The following is a 19,421-nucleotide window of genomic DNA, read 5'->3' on the forward strand; positions in this document are numbered from 1 at the left end:
TCTCCAACCAGGTGAGGGCAGTGACCAATGGCGAGTAAGTAACTTTAAGACTAGGGAGGGGATAGTGATTGAGATATACGAGAAAATATACAGGAAATGTTCAAAATGTTGAGATGTTTTGATAGAAGAGAGAAACTTTCCACAGGCAGGAGAGTCGGTAACTAGAGTACACAGATTTAAGATAATCGGCAAATGAACCAGGGAGGGGATAAAAATACTGTTTTTACGTAGCAAGTTGTTATGATATGGAAAGCACTGCCTGAAAGTGGTGGAAGCAGATTCAATAATAACTTTCAAAAGGGGATTGGGTAAACACTTGAAAAGAACAATTTTACAGAACCAAAGGGAAAGAGCAGGGGGTGGGACTAATTGGATAGCTCTGTCAAAGCTGGAGCAGGTATGGTGAGCCAAAAGGCCCCTGCGCTGTATGATTCTAAGTGCAGTTCAATGTAAAATCCTTACAAGGGAACGTGAAGAACTAAATTGAAGGTGAGTGAGGAAATGGGACAAATAGGAATAAAGCACGAGGCAGGAATTAATGACTGTAATCACCGAGTGATGCAAGTGTGGTGGAACTGGACTCCCGTCTGCCCAGATTACATCAACAGCACGAGTAATTTGGAACGTGACATGTAGCGTGCTTGAGAGAAACAGAAGACTTTGGACCTATGGTTTCCAAAGCTGTTCACCCACCACTGGAGTTTTCCTCTCCTCATGTCTGGGTCTGTTGTAGACTCATTGATCGAGATTGATTGGTCAACAACCCCTTTGTTGTTGTATCATGCAATGGTAGAAGGAGAACTAGATGGACCTTGGTTATTTTCTGTCTTGCAATTCCTATGGTTCTGGAGCTAACTTGCATCCACCAGATGTACATACTCTGATACTTGTTCGCAATATTTGGCTCACATGCTCCGTCGACATTGCAGCAAACTAACATTGTGCTCTTCTCCCTCTAGTGGTGCCAGATATCACTTGCTTGCAGAAACTACACTAAAACTTAATGACGTTGAAGCCAGCTTCCGAACTCATAGCCTCACTATCATAGGAAACGGTGAGTAGGTCTTGCTTTACACTCACAAGCCCTTTATTATTCACATTACTATGTGATGTCACCGAAGCCTAAGGTTGCCAACTCTGGACGCATTCTGGGAGGATTCATCACATGACCTCCCGCCTCCAACTGCTCCGCTCCCACCATTGGTCGCCTGACAAGATCATCCTTCTTTACCCAGAGAGTGGATAGAATGTGGAACTTTTTACCATAGGGAGTGGTTGAGGCGAATAGCATTGATGCATTTAAGGGGAAGCTCGTAGAGTACATCAGGGAGAAACGAATAGAAGACATTGTGCCACACAAGTGCCAGGCAATGACTATCTCCAATAAGCGAGAGTCTAACCACCACCCCTTGACATTCAACGGCATTACCATCGCCGAATCCCCCACCATCAACATCCTGGGGGTCACCATTGATCAGAAACTTAACTGGACTAACCACAAAAATACTGTGGCAACAAGATCGGGTCAGAGGCTGGGAATTCTGCGGAGAGCGTCTCACCTCCTGACTCCCCAAACCCTTTCTACCTTCTACAAGGCACAAGTCAGGAGTGTGATGGAATACTCTCCACTTGCCTGAATGAGTGCAGCTCCAACAACACTCAAGAAACATAGAAAATAGGTGCAGGAGTAGGCCATTCGGCCCTTCGAGCTACACCACCATTCAATAAGATCATGGCTGATCATTCATCTTAGTACCCCTTTCCTGCTTGATCCCTTTAGCCATAAGGGCCATATCTAACTCCCTCTTGAATATATCCAATGAACTGGCATCAACAACTCTGCGGTAGGGAATTCCACAGGTTAACAACTCTGAGTGAAGAAGTTTCTCCTCATCTCAGTCCTAAATGACTTACCCCTTACCCTTAGGCTCTGCCCCTGGTTCTGGACTTCCCCAACATCGAGAACATTCTTCCTGCATCTAACCTGTCCAGTCCCATCAGAATTTAATATGTTTCTATGAGATCCCCTCTCATCCTTCTGAACTTCAGTGAATAAAGGCTCAGTCGATCCAGTCTCTCCTCATATGTCAGTCCTGCCATCCCAGGAATCAGTCTGGTGAACCTTTGCTGCACTCCCTCAATAGCAAGGACGTCCTTCCTCAGATTAGGAGACCAAAACTGAACACAATATTCCAGGTGAGGCCTCACCAAGGCCCTGTACAACTGCAGTAAGACCTCCCTGCTCCTGTACACAAATCCTCTCGCTATGAAGGCCAACATACCCTTTGCCGCCTTCACTGCCTGCTGTACCTGCATGCCAACTTTCAATGACTGATGTACCATTACACCCAGGTCTCGTTGCACCTCCCCTTGTCCTAATCTGCCACCATTCAGATGGTATTCTGCCTTCGTGTTTTTGCCCCCAAAGTGGATAACCTCACATTTATCCACATTATACTGCATCTGCCATGCATTTGCCTACTCACCTAACCTGTCCAAGTAACCCTGCAGCCTATTGGCGTCCTCCTCACTGCTCACACCGCCACCCAGTTTAGTGTCATCTGCAAACTTGGAGATATTACACTCAATTCCTTCATCCAAATCATTAGTGGACATTGTAAATAGCTGGAGTCCCAGCACTGAGCCCTACGGCACCCCACTAGTCACTGCCTACCATTCTGAAAAGGACCCGTTTATCCCAACTCTCTGCTTCCTGTCTGCCAACCAGTTCTCTATCCATGTCAGTACATTACCCCCAATACCATGTGCTTTTATTTTGCACACCAATCTCTTGTGTGGGACCTTGTCAAAAGCCTTTTGAAAGTCCAAATACACCACATCCACTGGTTTTCCCTTGTCCACTCTACTAGTTACATCCTCAAAAAAATTCCAGAAGATTTGTCAAGCACAATTTCCCTTTCAGAAATCCATGTTGACTTGGATCCGGTCACTGATTTCCAAATGCGCTGTTATTTCATCTTTAATAATTGATTCCAACATTTTCCCCACTACTGATGTCAGGCTAACTGGTCTATAATTACCCATTTTCTCTCTCCCTCCTTTTTTTAAAAGTGGCGTTACATTAGTTACCCTCCAGTGCATAGGAACTGATTCAGAGTCGATAGACTGTTGGAAAATGATCACCAATGCATCCACTATTTCTAGGGCCACTTCCTTAAGTCCTCTGGAATACAGACAATCAGGCCCTGGGGATTTATCGGCCTTTAATCCCATCAATTTCCCTAACACAATTTCCCAGCTAATAAGGATATCCTTCAGTTCCTCCTCCTCACTAGACCCTCGGTCCCCTAGTACTTCCGGAAAGTTATTTGTGTCTTCCTTTGTACCAAATACCAAAGTATTTGTTCAACTGGTCTGCCATTTCTTTGTTCCCCATTATAAAGTCACCTGAATCTGACTGCAAGGGACCTACGTTTGTCTTCACTAATCTTTTTCTCTTCACATATCTATAGAAGCTTTTGCAGTCAATTTTTATGTTCCCGGCAAGTTTTCTCTCATACTCTCTTTTCCCCCTCCTAATTAAACCCTTTGTCCTCCTCTGCTGAATTCTAAATTTCTCCCAGTCCTCATGTTTGCTATTTTTTCTTAATTTCCCTTGTTAGCCACGGCTGAGCCATCTTCCCCGTTTTATTTTTGCTCCAGACAGGGATGTACAATTGCTGAAGTTCATCCATGTGATCTTTAAATGTTTGCTATTGCCTATCCACCGTCAACCCTTTAAGTATCATTTGCCAGTCTATTCTAGCCAATTCACGTCTCATACCATCGAAGTTACCTTTCCTTAAGTTCAGGACCCTAGACTGTGAATTAACTGTGTCACTCTCCATCTTAATAAAGAATTCTACCATATTATGGTCATTCTTCCCCAAGGGGCCTCGCACAACAAGATTGTTAATTAGTCCTTTCTCATTACACATCACCCAGTCTAGGATGGCCAGCCCTCTAGTTGGTTCCTTGACATATTGGTCCAGAAAACCATCCCTAATACACTCCAGGAAATCCTCCTCCACCGTATTGCTACCAATTTGGTTAGACCAATCTATATGTAGATTAAAGTCACCCATGATAAATTGCTGTACCTTTATTGCACGCATCCCTAATTTCTTGTTTGATGCTGTCCCCAACCTCACTACTACTGTTTGGTGGTCTGTACACAACAACAAAAAAGGCCGTTTTCTGCCCTTTGGTATTCTGTGGCTCTACCCATACAGATTCCACATCATCTAAGCTAATATCCTTCCTTACTATTGCATTAATTTCCTCTTTAACCGGCAACGCTATCCCACCTCCTTTTCCTTTCTGTCTATCCTTCCTGAATGTTGAATACCCCTGGATTTTGAGTTCCCAGCCTTGGTCACCCTGGAGCCATGTTTTCGTGATGCCAGTTATATCCTATTCGTTAATTGCTGCCTGTGCAGTTAATTCGTCCACCTTATTACGAATACTCCTCACATTGAGGCATAGAGCCTCCAGGCTTGTCTTTTTAACACACTTTGCCCTTTTAGAATTTTGCTGCAATGTGGCTCTTTTTGATTTTTGCCTTGGGTTTCTCTGCCTTCCACTTTTATTTTTCTTCTTTCTATCTTTTGCTTCTACCCCCATTCTACTTCTCTCTGTCTCCCTGCATAGGTTCCCAAGAAGCTCGACACCATCCAGGACAAAGCAGCCCGCTTGATCAGCACCCCATCCACCACTTTAAACATTCACTCGCTCCACCACTGGTGCACCGTGGCTGCAGTGTATACCATCTACAAGACGCACTGCAGCAACTCGCCAAGGCTTCTTCGGCAGCACCTCCCAAACCTGCGACCTCTAGGACAAGCGCATGGGAGCACCATTACCTCCAAGTTCCCCTCCAAGCCACACACCATCCTGACTTGGAAATGTATCGCCATTCTTTCCTTGTCGCTGGTTCAAAATCCTGGAACTCCCTCCCTAAAAGCACTGTTGGAGTACCTTCACCACACGGACTGCAGCGGTTCAAGAAGGCGGCTCACCACCTCCTTCTCGAGCAATTAGGGATGGGCAATAAATGCTGGCCTTGCCGGCGACACCCATATCCCATGAACAATTTTTTTTTAAATTATACTGATGGGGTTAAGTGACGAGGACTGAGATGAGGCTCGAGCGGGGCATGGAACGTCTGGACTGAATGGCCTGTTTCTGTAAATTCTACGTAATCCTCGCGGCGCTCCGCCTTCCCACTCCCAATTGGACAGCAAGCAGACTCTTCATTACCCAATTGGATGATTCTTTACTGTCGGTCAAACAGCCCGTTGTCCCAGCTCTAATAATTTTAGAACTAATAAACAAAAATGTTCAAAGACAATGAAAACTGCACTCAATTATTTTTAACGCCCCTATGATTTTTTTTTCCTGCCCGGTTGCTTGCAGCAGATTAATCCTTAATCCCTTGTGACTCCAGGACAATCCTGGAGGTTTGGCAACGTTCTCTAAGTACACTTGATATATTTCTTTTGAAGCCATTTGAACATTCACAGGGAAATGTGAGGACTGGCATTAATAATCAGTATGATAATAGATTACAGGCAATCATTCAGGTCTATCTGAGTGCACAACATTCAGCTCTCCATTCCTGCAAACCATATTCTTGGGCACTTCAGTTTTTTCAATGATTGTGTATGAAATGGTTTTTAATTCCAGTACCTGTGGAATTCTCTACCACAGAAAGTTGTTGAGGCCAATTCACTAAATATATTCAAATATATTCAAAAAGGAGTTAGATGAGGTCCTTACTACTAGGGGGATCAAGGGGTATGGCGAGAAAGCAGGAATGGGGTACTGAAGTTGAATGTTCAGCCATGAACTCATTGAATGGCGGTGCAGGCTAGAAGGGCCGAATGGCCTACTCCTGCACCTATTTTCGATGTTTCTATGTTTCTACAAGGTGAATAATAATAGCAATGAACGTTTAACACAATCAGATTATGTTTTTCTGTGCTCAGCCTTTAATGAAAAATGTCATACCATTTATTTTAAATGGATCACAATTTCATGCATTTGAAAAATAAGCAGGAGATAGATCAAAATCTAAAAGAGGGGTTTGTTTCAAGGATATTCACTCGGCCATATCCTCCTGAAACTATTTAAAAGTTTATTTAAAGTAGTTAAATCAGCATCTGCTCAACTCATGTCATCCTGTGCTTGCCTGTGCTCTGCCCTGTGGTGGTGGAGAGGGTCAGATGTGATGGTGAGCCTGTTTATTTTATCCATGTAGAATGCACTGCCATTTTGGGATTATTATACGGATATGTAGGGATTATTGAATATACCGAGAGGAACCATTGGTGACAGACTGCTGTGAGAGGGACCATTGATGATGGACTGGGACTTGTGTAGTGAGAGGAACCATCAGTAAGACAAAGGTCCTCCACCAGCCTGCCCTTGCCGCTCAGCACTGCCCCCCCCCAGTCATCAAGATCCACGGCACGGCCCTGGACAAGGTGGACCATTTCCCATACTTCGGGAGCTTCTTATCAACAAGAGCAGACATTGACGACGAGATTCAACACCGCCTCCAGTGCGCCAGTGCAGCCTTCGGCTGCCTGAGGAAAAGAGTGTTTGAAGACCAGGCCCTCAAATCTGCTACCAAGCTCATGGTCTACAGGGCTGTAGTAATACCCACCCTCCTGTATGGCTCAGAGACATGGACCATGTACAGTAGACACCTCAAGTCGCTGGAGAAATACCACCAACGATGTCTCTGCAAGATACTACAAATCCCCTGGGAGGACTGACGTACCAACATTAACGTCCTCGACCAGGCCAACATCCTCAGCATTGAAGCACTGACTACACTTGATCAGCTCCGCTGGGCAGGCCACATAGTTCACATGCCAGACACGAGGCTCCCAAAGCAAGCGCTTTACTCTGAACTCCTTCACGGCAAATGAGCCAAGGACACCCTCAAAGCCTCCCTGATAAAGTGCAACATCACCACTGACACCTGGGAGTCCCTGGCCAAAGTCCGCCCTAAGTGGAGGAAGTGCATCCGGGAGGGCCTTGAGTCTCATCGCCGAGAGCATGCATAAGTCAAACTCAGGCAGCGGAAAGAGCGTGCACAAACCAGTCCCACCCACCCTTTTCCTCAACAACTATCTGTCCCACCTGTGACAGGGACTGTGGTTCTCATATTGGACTGTTCAGCCACCTAAGGACTCATTTTTAGATTCCGAGGGACTGGCTGTGATGATGAGTGAGGGGAACCATTGGTGATGGACTGGGACTGGTGTAGTGAGGAACCATTGGTGATGGACAGGGACTGGTGTAGTGAGGAACCATTGGTGACAGACAGGGACTGGTGTAGTGAGGAACCATTGGTGACAGACAGGGACTGGTGTAGTGAGGAACCATTGGCGATGGACTGGGACTGGTGTAGTGAGGAACCATTGGTGATGGACTGGGACTGGTGTAGTGAGGAACCATTGGTGATGGACTGGGACTGGTGTAGTGAGAGAAACCATTGGTAATGGACTGGGACTGGTGTAGTGTGGAACCATTGGTGATGGACTGGTGTAGTGAGGAACCATTGGTGAGGGACAGGGACTGGTGTAGTGAGGAACCATTGGTGATGGACAGGGACTGGTGTAGTGAGGAACCATTGGTGATGGACCGGGACTGGTGTAGTGAGGGAAACCATTGGTGATGGACTGGGTAGCGAATGGTCAATGTAGCAGCTGATTGTACTATTAACATTTCTCAGATACTAAAATCAGAAGCAAGGAGTTCAAGTTTAGGCTCAGAACTCCCAAGAGAAAGCATCAAGGAAGAATGAGTTACAGAATTGCTTCTAGCTTTTCCTTCCTGACTCTTAAGTCATGCTCACACTGGCCGTTTCTGGCCCTGTGCCACCCATGAAATGCGGGCGGGTATAAAGACTAGCAGTGGTAGTGTGACTCACTCTGAAATGGTGGCGGGTGTCCTAAATATATCATAGGTCACCGATTTAAAATTTGTTAGGCTTCTGTCTGCGTCCAGCGGGACTGCTGCCCGCATGCCTGTTGTTATAAAATAGCATATCCTGCAGCTCACCTTGAGCACTGCCATGGAAGATGTGCTAGCTATGTAAAATACACTTCCAGGGTGATGGGGGCGGTGGGGTTATGTTTATTCAATTATTAAATGGGTAATTCCAGTCAGTTCTTATTTAAACATCCTGAGTAACCGTTCAGTCAGTGAGTAATATGCCAGCTGTTTCTCCAGTATATTCCAGCTGTGCAGTTGAAAGTGTTAGTCACTGTATAATTTTCAATCCATGTTTCTCCCTCTAGAGGAAGCTTCCTTCTGGCTGCCCTTGTATGGAAACGTGTGCTGCCGATTAGTAGTTCAGCCTGCATGTATGACCCAGGACATGATGGCTGGATACCTCAATCTGCAGGTATGACTCATCCCATACACGTGCCAGCCTTGGCTTTCTTGTGGCGTTCCAAGTCATCCTGGCTGTGCACACTGAAGTGGTATTCCATCCGTACAGTTCTCAAACATGCTTCTTTCTTGTCCCACCAGCTCCTCGCTGTCTTTGGCTCTTGCACACAATCACTTACTGTGTTTCACTCCAGGTGTTAGGAAAAATGCAAAGCAGCTGCCTTAATTTCAATTAAAATAAGGAGTGTAATAGTGCCACCTTATGGACTACTGCTCCAACTAGTGGACTACTGTGGTAATGCAGCCATTGCTGTTTACAAGAATAAACAGGTCAGGTCACCTGACAAGTTCCTGAGTTAACAGCCACCTTGCAGTCTGTGTGTTTGCGATGCCGTAACGAATATATCACCTTGGCGATGAGGATGCGATTTCTGGATACCCTAGCTGAAATTGTTTTGGTGAATGATTCCAGCCAAACAACAGAGACTAGAGAGGTCCTTTGTTTGCAGAACAGCTAAAAATCCAAGGTAAATTACAAGCACACTTGGCTGAAGTGCCAGAGTCCAGATGGCTGTGCCTATGGGAATGATAGGGCGCTTGGGTGAATTCCATCGCGAAAGGAGCAAACTGCCACCTTCGTCCTTTTCTGCACACAATGTTCACAAAAGACCATCTTCTTTCCTCTTTCTGCTTCCCCAAACCCTGTCCCAACATTATTTATTTCCTGGTATACAAGAAAGAAAGACATGCATTTCTGTAGTGTATTTCATGTCCTCAAGACATCCCAGAGCGATTCACAGCCAAATATTTGAAATGTAGTTACTGTTGTAATGTAGGAAAATACTACAGCTAATTTGCACACAGCAAGATTAAACAAAGAGCAATGAGAAAAATGACCAAATAAATGATGATCCGTTTCAGTGGTGGGTGATCACTGCATCAATCACTCACTCTACTGTCCCATCAAACGCTCCCATGGCAGGTACACTTGTGGGGTAAACATATTGGCCTAGAAATTCGAACCGGGTCACCGCTCGCAAGTTCGCTCCAAGTTTTCCAGCAGACTTCACGTGTCCTCTCCAACCCCCCACAAAGGAGCGGATGAAGGCCTGTCAGCCAATCCCACAGCCAGGTATCCATATATGCCACCAGGCTCCCTCCCTTTCCTCTCCTCCTCGTCCTCCATCTCCTCCAACACTCAAAAAAACAACACCGAGTCCCTTCGATCTCTTCACACTCGTCTGCTCTCCCTCCGACCACTTCACACTCGTCTGCTCTCCCTCCGACCACTTCACACTCGTCTGGCGTCCCTCCGATCACTTCACACTCGTCTGCTCTCCCTCCGACCACTTCACACTCGTCTGCTCTCCCTCCGACCACTTCACACTCGTCTGGCGTCCCTCTGACCACTTCACACTCGTCTGGCATCCCTCTGACCACTTCACACTCGTCTGCTCTCCCTCCAACCCCTTCACACTCGTCTGCTCTCCCTCCGACCCCTTCACACTCGTCTGCTCTCCCTCCGACCACTTCACACTCGTCTGGCGTCCCTCTGACCACTTCACACTCGTCTGGCGTCCCTCTGACCACTTCACACTCGTCTGGCGTCCCTCCGACCACTTCACACTCGTCTGGCGTCCCTCTGACCACTTCACACTCGTCTGGCGTCCCTCCGACCACTTCACACTCGTCTGGCGTCCCTCTGACCACTTCACACTCGTCTGCTCTCCCTCCGACCACTTCACACTCGTCTGCTCTCCCTCCGACCACTTCACACTCGTCTGGCGTCCCTCCGACCACTTCACACTCGTCTGCTCTCCCTCCGACCACTTCACACTCGTCTGGCGTCCCTCCGACCACTTCACACTCGTCTGCTCTCCCTCCGACCACTTCACACTCGTCTGCTCTCCCTCCGACCACTTCACACTCGTCTGGCGTCCCTCCGACCACTTCACACTCGTCTGCTCTCCCTCCGACCACTTCACACTCGTCTGGCGTCCCTCTGACCACTTCACACTCGTCTGGCGTCCCTCCGACCACTTCACACTCGTCTGCTTTTCTATTGGTGTCGCTGGAAGTTTATGTCACAGGTTCCCAAACGTGGGTCTCACTCAGCGAGGGGTGCTGCAGCTTAAGCCTGGCTAATTGTCTAGTCGTAGACAAAACCTGGTAAGGGAGCCTTCAGACTGGTGTTCCTGCGCTGGCTACTATCGCTGTTTGTGCTTTGAAGTTGTTTGCATTGAAGTTGAGAAGGCAGGTGAATGCTGGGAGCTTTGATTTCGAACTATTATTGCGATAGCGTTTAGGGAGGTCAGGGGGAGGTCACCTTGCTCCTTGATAGCAACATGGGTTGTGCCTGTTTAAACTTGTTACTTTCATTGTGCAGATACTGGGGAAATAATGGAGCAACCTCAACAACTCCTGTGATAGACTAGAGAAAGATTAAACACACAAAGCTATCATCTCGGTTTCACATATCAGCAGTTTGATCGAAACACTCAGCAAGCCACCACCCGAAAATACAGGCCTGATGAAGGAAAAACTGCTCTGCACTATGTACAGATGGTTAGATGTGATTACTGGGGATCATTTGCATACTGTTTCCATCTTGTTGTACTCCGCGCATCTCCAGCCAGCGTAACAAAACAAGCTCCATCTAAACTACTAACAGCTGGGCCCGATTGAAATCTTTGAGTGAATTTAAAACCGTCAACTAATGCTGGATATGCCGAACATCAGCATGTGAATCGGTAGATTATTTTCTGCAGCAATTTGTAAATTCTGTTCCCTTGGCCTGTTCCAATAATGCATTCTCATTATTGAAGTAGACGCTACTTAGTTTTAAGTGGTTGTAAGTGATCGGAGGGAGCTGATGCTATTGTCTCCAGAACATGCAGTAACAGATTTTATTCCTGCCTCCTCCAACCCTCGTGGGTTAGAGTGAACGCTGTCAGCATCGGACACATGATGGGGATGGAGTATAAAAGCAGGGAAATCTTGCTACAGCTATACAGGGTATTGGTGAGGCCACACCTGGAATACTGCGTGCAGTTTTGGTTTCCATATTTACAAAAGTGTATACTTGCTTTCGAGGCAGTTCAGAGAAAGTTCACAAGGTTGATTCCGGAGATGAGGGGGTTGACTTATGAGGAAAGGTTGAGTAGGTTGGGCCTCTACTCATTGGAATTCAGAAGAATGAGAGGTGATCTTATCGAAACGTATAAGATTATGAGGGAGCTTGACAAGGTGGATGCAGAGAGGATGTTACCATTGATAAGGGAGACTAGAACTAAGGGGCATATTCTTAGAATAAGGGGGCACCCATTTAAAACTGAGATGAGGAGGAATTTCTTCTCTGAGGGTTGTAAATCTGTGGAATTCTCTGCCTCAGAGAGCTGTGGAAGCTGGGACATTGAATAAATTTAAGACAGAAATAGACAGTTTCGTAACCGATAAGGGGTTATGGGGAGCGGGCAGGGAAGTGGATTTGAGTCCATGATCAGATCAGCCATGATCGTATTAAATGGCAGAGCAGGCTCGAGGGGCCGTATGACCTACTCCTGCTCCTATTTCTTATGGTCTTATGACCAGGTTTCGTGAGCTTGTCAGTCATGCCTTTGTACAGCCATTGAACTAGCCTATCACTCCATATATCCAATCATTCCATTTCAGGGCAGGGTTCCCACATCTGAAGGAATTCCTGCATCCAACAAAAGAGTTGGGAAATCTTTCCTTCCATCGACCAGGCACCTGAAGCGATCATGAGCTTTTCCGATTGTCCCAGTGTGTACAGTTAGCAGGTTATCCAGTTGCACGGTTGCTTTGAATGGGATGAAAGATGATAGATGCGTGGAGTTTGATCATTGGCGCCATCTTTGACTAACCACTGCCCTTGATCAGTTGGTTGTGGTTATGAGTTGTGCGCACCGTGAGCCGACAGCAGTGTTGGGGGTGGGGGGGCCGCGGATACGATGTGCTTTTCCTGGTGCGATGTTGCTGTTCCTGTTATGACCACACCTTGTCTGCAGTGACCAGCTTCGGACTCTTCTCAAGAGTTAGTGTGTAGGATTTTGTTGTGGTAAAAGGAATAAAACTGGAGCAGATTAGCTGCTGTGCCAGAAGCAGAGGCTTCTTTCCTCGTATTTAGTAGGAAGCTACTTTTACAACATTGAATTTTAAAACACTGGGCACTCCTCCAGTATCTGGTCCCAGAATGAATTCATTTTCTGTGTTGTTTTACCGACTCAATAAAGCCAAATTTCAAAGTGAAGGTCTGCATCCTTTTGATCAATGATTTTACTAACCATGTCGAAATGGATTTTCAGGGCTCTTTGCCAGCGCTACACCTCCCCCATTTCTGGTGAAAACGAAGTTAGTGTAAATAGCAGTTGCGAGAAACCTGTAAATATTGAATTGCTCTGTTGTTTGCCAGCTCTCCGATATCCCTCCAAGTGAAAACCACTTGGCCCTGGCAGAGATCGCAAAGAGTAAATAGCTTGTCAAAGTATTCACTGGCGCAGGGAAAAGTTTAGACTGATGAGGATTGAAGCATTTTGTACTGGGAAAGGAAGTTTTTTAAATGTTTGAAAAGTCTTTCACTTTGTATTAGTTACATTAGGAAGCTTTTCTTGCCCTAAAGCATCCCAAGCAAGTGCAGTTATAATGGGCCTCTTCTGCAAGTAAATACTACCACACAAAGAATAAAAGTTACCAAGTGCTTTCACTAGCTGTTTCCACCCCCAATTCACTGTGCTCCCTTCACAACAAACAACACATCATAACTGAGATTTTTTGTGTGTCAATTCTCATCTGCTAATACAGATGGAGCAAGACATCCTTTCCGACATTATCGCGAGACGGATTGAAAGGGAGCTAGAAGGGCTGTTGGAATTGTGGAGCTCCCTCCACAGCACAGTCTGAACAGATTGATGAGCACGCCCCATCCCAAACGCAGCAATGATTTTCAGGAGCATACAGTGATTGGAACTGATCTCATCTGTCTTTAATTAGTGTGAACCTGTTGGGAGCATGGGAGCCAGACTGTTTATGAATATTGTCATTAAGGGCTACATCTCTCTTTTTATTTCTTCCAGCAAACTGTAGGAGGCCTGCCTAACTGGACGAGGCTGTACTGTGTCCTGAGAAGTGGCTATCTCATGGCGTATTACTCTCCTGAAGAAATTGAGGCACGTGTGGATCCCACACTAAGAATTGCCATCGATAAGGTGCAGTATTGACTCATTGCTTGCGAGGAAGCCTCTTGTTACATTTTGTGATATTCGGTTGTGCTGGGGGGGGGAGGGAAAGAGGGAGAGCTATTGTCCCACATATAACAAACCACCCTGAGCTGTTCGGAATCAGATAAGTGGTGTTTATTCATGCAGTTTGTAAAATCAAAGCAATAATTTGTTAACGTACAGGGGAGCGTCTACACAAATTGATTAGAGCAAGGGAATTTGTCCAACATTGATTTAAATAGATTTTTTTTTAAATGTACTTGCATTTATATAGCACCTTTTATTAAGTGCCCCGAGCATATAGGCAGACACAGCAGAACACAGTCTGCACACAGCAAGCTCCCGCAGACAGCGAATGAGATAAATGAACAGTCCATTAGTTTTTGGCGGTACTTCAGGGAGGAATGTTGGCCAAGACACCAGCTACACTCTGAAGTGTCGTGGGGTCTAGTACTTGCTGAATGGGGACCGTCTAAAGATTGAGTGATGCATTGGGTTTATTAGCACTCTGGGACTTGACTCGGACTGACGGGCTCCAAGTCTTCCTCATTCTGCTGTCAGTAAAAAGTTAACTTTAAGGTAATCTTACCCTAGTTCCTTACAGTTGTGGGACCCGAGTATGAAACTCCTATTGGTAATCTCGCTCGAGTTTTTCTTCCTTGTTAATGTAGCTCCTGTTGGCATCTATAAATATGTCTAGGAGATCACTGGGTATCTGGGTTCACTTGGTAGAGTTTTTTTTCTACTGCCATGAAAGTCTCACCCACCCTCGCCCCAACTTTTAGAAACTCATGATGTCATGTATTTATTGGAAATTAACACTGGATGCCTTCCCTCTTCCTCAAGTGGGCATGTTCTAATGTGCAAACCTAGTTGGTCGTCCAAGATCCACGCACACGCATTTAAACACACACTCCATCATAGGGTCACTCGATAATAATGGGGAATAGGAAGACCTTTCCTAGAACATAGAGGCCAATTATAGCCCTTCCCCCCCCCTCCCCTGCCCCCTTAACATCAGCTAACAGCACAGAGCAGTAAATGTAATTGGCAGCTTCCTGGTCATCATCCATAAGTAGTCCCTTGGAATCGAAGAAGACTTGCTTCCACTCTTAACATGAGTTCTTAGGTGGCTGTACAGTCCAATACGAGACCCACAGTCCCTGTCACAGGTGGGGCAGATAGTCGTTGACTCCTTCACGGCAAACGAGCCAAAGATGGGCAGCGGAAACGTTACAAGGACACCTTCAAAAGCATCCCTGATGAAGTGCAACATCCCCACTGACACCTGGGAGTCCCTGGCCAAAGTCCGCCCTAAGTGGAGGAAGTGCATCCGGGAGGGCGCTGAGCTCCTCGAGTCTCGTCGCCGAGAGCATGCAGAAATCAAGCGCAGGCAGCGGAAGGAGCGTGCAGCAAACCAGTCCCAACCACCCCTTCTCTCAGCGACTATCTGTCCCACCTGTGACAGAGACTGTGGTTCTCGTACTGGACTGTACAGCCACCTAAGAACTCATGTTAAGAGTGGAAGCAAGTCTTCCTCGATTCAGAAGGACTGCCTATGATGATGAGACATTGAGGGAAGGGGTGGGTGGGACTGGTTTGCCGCTTCGCCATTCAATAAGATCATGGCTGATCTGATCATGTACTCAGCTCCACTTCCCTGCCCACTCCCCATAACCCCTTCTTCCCTTATCGTTTAAGAAACTGTCTATTTCGGTCTTAAATTTATTCAATGTCCCAGCTTCCACAGCTCTCTAAGGCAGCGAATTCCACAGAATTACAACCCTCCTGAGAGAAGAAATTTCTCCTCATCTCTGTTTTAAATGGATGGCCTCTTATTCTAAGATCGTGCCCTCTAGTTCTAGTCTCCCCCATCAGTGGAAACATCCTCTCTGCATCCACCTTGTCAAGCCCCCTCATAATCTTATACGATTCGATAAGATCACCTCTCATTCTTCTGAATTCCAGTGAGTAGAGACCCAACCAACTCAACCTTTCCTCATAAGTCAACCCCTTCATCCCCGGAATCAACCTAGTGAACCTTCTCTGAACTGCCTCCAAAGCAAGTATATCCTTTCGTAAATATGGAAACCAAAACTGCACGCAGTATTCTAGGTGTGGCCTCACCAATATCTTATATAACTGTAGCAAGACTTCCCTGCTTTTATTCCATCCCCTTTGCAATAAAGACCAAGATACCATTGGCCTTCCTGATCACTTGCTGTACCTGCATACTAAGCTTTTGTGTTTCATGCACAGGTACCCCCAGGTCCCGCTGTACTGCGGCACTTTGCAATCTTTCTCCATTTAAATAACAACTTGCTCTTTGATTTTTTTCTGCCAAAGTGCATGACCTCACACTTTCCGACATTATACTCCATCTGCCAAATTTTTGCCCACTCACTTAGCCTGTCTATGTACTTTTGCAGATTTTTTTGTGTCCTCCTCACATTGCTTTCCCACCCATCTTTGTATCGTCAGCAAACTTGACTATGTTACACTCAGTCCCTTTTTCCAAGTCCTTAATATAGATTGTAAATAGTTGGGGTTCCAGCACTGATCCCTACGGCACCCCACTAATGTTCCCTGCATTTTTCCTGCAGCTGTCGTGCTGCAAAGATCATGTCCGTTGTGGCCCGTAGGGGACGAAATCCGCACTGCGACTCCGGGAGGAGCTCCTAGGCCACAGGGAGAAGACGGTTGAGGAGGACTCTAGCGACGACTTTCCCAGTGGCTGATAGCAGGGAGATTCCTCTGTAGTTGCCACATTCGGACTTGTCCTCCTTTTTTAAAGATGGTCACGATCACTGCATCGCTGAGATCTCCCAGCATGCTCTGCTCCCTCCAGGTAAAAGGGATGAGGTCATGTATTCGCGCCAACAGCGCCTCTCCACCATACTTCAGTTCCTCAGCTTCCTGATATGAAGGCCACGTAAGCACCATATGGTTATGTATATAGAGCAGGGTGTGTTTAATAACTGGAAAGAATGATGGAAGAGTTGGCCATCCTCTCACTGGGCAATGACAAGTAACTGAGCATTTTGGTGTGAGAGTAACCTGTGAAAGTTAAGTCCTCTTATTGAAGCTTTGCATTCGTCACTTTTTTTGGGTTGGCATGTTGAAAGCGTTGATTTCTGGAAATCACTGAACACTGGAAGGAGCTGTGGAATCAGGGTAAACATTGGTTTGCATGGTGGGCCTCCCTAAACCTCTCTGCCTCTCTCTCCTCCCTTAATACACTCCTTAAAACCTACATCTCGACCAAGTTTTTGGTCACCTGTCCTAATATTGCCTTCCTTATCTGTGTGTTAAATTTTGTCTGATAACGCGCCTGTGAATCAAGGGTTATGGGGAGCGGGCAGGAAAGTGGAGTTGAGGTCGGAGATCAGCCATGATCTTATTGAATGGCGGAGCAGGCTCCGAGGGGCCGTGTGGCCTACTCCTGCTCCTAATTCTTGTGTTCGTAAAGGTGCTCTATAGATGCAGGTTGATCTACTCAACCATAATGGGTAGCAAAAAAAAAATTGGCACCTGATCTTTTTGTAATTGAATCGCGCAGGAAACGCGAATCCGCGCTGTGGAGAAAGATGCGAAGAGGAGGACGCACAGCTTCTCCATCATCAACCCCTACAGCGGTGAGACGACGAGCAGGGTGTTTGCCGCGGACTGCAAGGATGATCTACAGCAGTGGATGGAGACTTTCTGGCAGCACTTTGGTGATATGAGTGAGTTGGCAGAGAGCGGTGCCAAGAGCTGCTGATTGCCGGCGGTTCCACAGCGTGTAACTAACCCATAACCAAAATCCAAATGCTGCCTTGCCCTCTAATCGCCAACGATGCACTTCTCTCATTGGTATAAACGGGGCCTTTTCAGAATGGCTGGCAATGACTAGTGGGGGACCGCAGGGCTCAGTGCTGGGACCCCAACTATTTACAATGTACATTAATGATTTAGATGAAGGAATTGAATGCAATATCTCCCAAGTTTGCAGATGACACTAAGCTGGGTGGCAGTGTGAGCTGTGAGGAGGATGCTAAGAGGCTGCAGGGTGACTTGGACAGGTTAGGTGAGTAGGCAAATGCATGGCAGATGCAGTATAATGTGGATAAATGTGAGGTTATCCACTTTGGTGGCAAAAACAGGAAGGCAGAATATTATCTGAATGGTGACAGATTAGGAAAACGGGAGGTGCAGCGAGACCTGGGAGTCATGGTACATCAGTCATTGAAAGTTGGTATGCAGGTACAGCAGGCGGTGAAGAAGGCAAATTGCATGTTGGCCTTCATAGCGAGAGGAATTGAGTATAGGAGCAGGGAGGTCTTACTGCAGTTGTACAGGGCCTTGGTGAGGCCACACCTTGAATACTGTGTACAGTTTTGGTCTCCTAATCTGAGGAAGGACATTCTTGCTATTGAGGGAGTGCAGCAAAGGTTCACCAGACTAATTCCCGGGATGGCAGGACTGACGTATGAAAAAAGACTGGATCGACTCGGCTTATATTCACTGGAATTTAGAAGAATGAGTGGGGGTCTCATAGAAACATATAAAATTCTGACGGGATTGGACAGGTTAGATGCAGGAAGAATGTTCCCAATGTTGGGGAAGTCCAGAACCAGGGGTCACATTCTAAGGATAAGGGGTAAGCCATTTAGGACCGAGATGAGGAGAAACTTCTTCACTCAGAAAATTGTGAACCTGTGGAATTCTCTACCACAGAAAGTTGTTGAGGCCAGTTCATTAGATATATTCAAAAGAGAGTTAGATGTGGCCCTTGCGGCTAAAGGGATCAAGGGGTATGGAGAAAACAGGAATGGGGTACTGAAGTTGCATGATCAGCCATGATCATATTGAATGGTGGTGCAGGCTCGAAGGGCCGAATGGCCTACTCCTGCACCTATTTTCTATGTTTCTAAGGCTACAGTGGTCTCAGTGAGCTAATCGCTGAGTCATATATTATTGGAATTTGAGTGCCGCTCATTTTTACTTCTGATTGACGTCGTTTTTTTTTCAAATCGGCAAGATTCGTGTCAGCCATCTTGTATCTCTTGTGTCAGCTGAGGGGATCAAGCTCGATGGTCTGATCATCAGCATTAAGATGTTGCTCTTCAGTGTCCAGTCCCAGGTTCTTGTCTAACACGGCCTGCGCTTGAAGCGGATGGTCAATCTAAGGAACAGCCTCCTGCAGGAGACAGTGAAAGCATATAGTTGTGGTTCATTCATATGAAAATTCGGTGGCTTTGTATTTCAGAATATAATATTTTGGGATATGAATCATTTGAGACATGACAAGGTAAGTGTAGGCTGCTTGGGGGGAATAGGTGACTTTAGACCTGTGGTTCCCAAAGGGTTAATTTTGACCTTGGCGATGGTGATGAACAGGTGATAGCGAGTCAGCTGCCATTATACCCAATCTTCCTTTCTGTTGCGTTTTCCCGATTTACACCATTGCCCCAGGAATTTTATAACGGAAATATAAAAATAAGGACAGATGGATGAATGGGGACTGAATAGCATCTGAGTATCCGAGTCCAATTATCTCCACCTCATCTGAAGACTGAATTATCCCCTTTTTCCACAAGAGATTGACTAGTATTGTATTTAAAATCTTGTGTATGCGTGGCTTTCCTTTCAGGATTTTTGATCCAGCCTTTTATGTCGACGTTCAACGTTCAAAATGCCAAAGTGATGAGTTTTAACGGCAATTTGCTATGTCAACAGATGTTGGTGACGGCATAGTTGCATGCCACAACCATTAGGTGGCGTTATAGCCCCAATATT

General features: G+C 46.2%; 1 protein-coding gene across 2 annotated transcripts in view; it reads left to right on the plus strand.

The window, feature by feature from the left end:
* The window catches only part of rtkn2 (rhotekin 2), a 47,635-nt gene that overhangs the window by 20,782 nt on the left and 7,432 nt on the right, over positions 1-19,421 (plus strand). For both annotated transcript variants that reach the window (XM_070876849.1, XM_070876850.1), the window contains 4 exons: positions 960-1,054; positions 8,313-8,419; positions 13,500-13,631; positions 17,203-17,368. In XM_070876849.1, coding sequence (XP_070732950.1) covers positions 960-1,054; positions 8,313-8,419; positions 13,500-13,631; positions 17,203-17,368 — 500 coding nt within the window. The remainder of the gene's footprint in view (positions 1-959; positions 1,055-8,312; positions 8,420-13,499; positions 13,632-17,202; positions 17,369-19,421) is intronic.

The sequence above is a fragment of the Pristiophorus japonicus genome, chromosome 3 (assembly GCF_044704955.1).
Source record: "Pristiophorus japonicus isolate sPriJap1 chromosome 3, sPriJap1.hap1, whole genome shotgun sequence".
NCBI classification, from domain to species: domain Eukaryota; kingdom Metazoa; phylum Chordata; class Chondrichthyes; family Pristiophoridae; genus Pristiophorus; species Pristiophorus japonicus.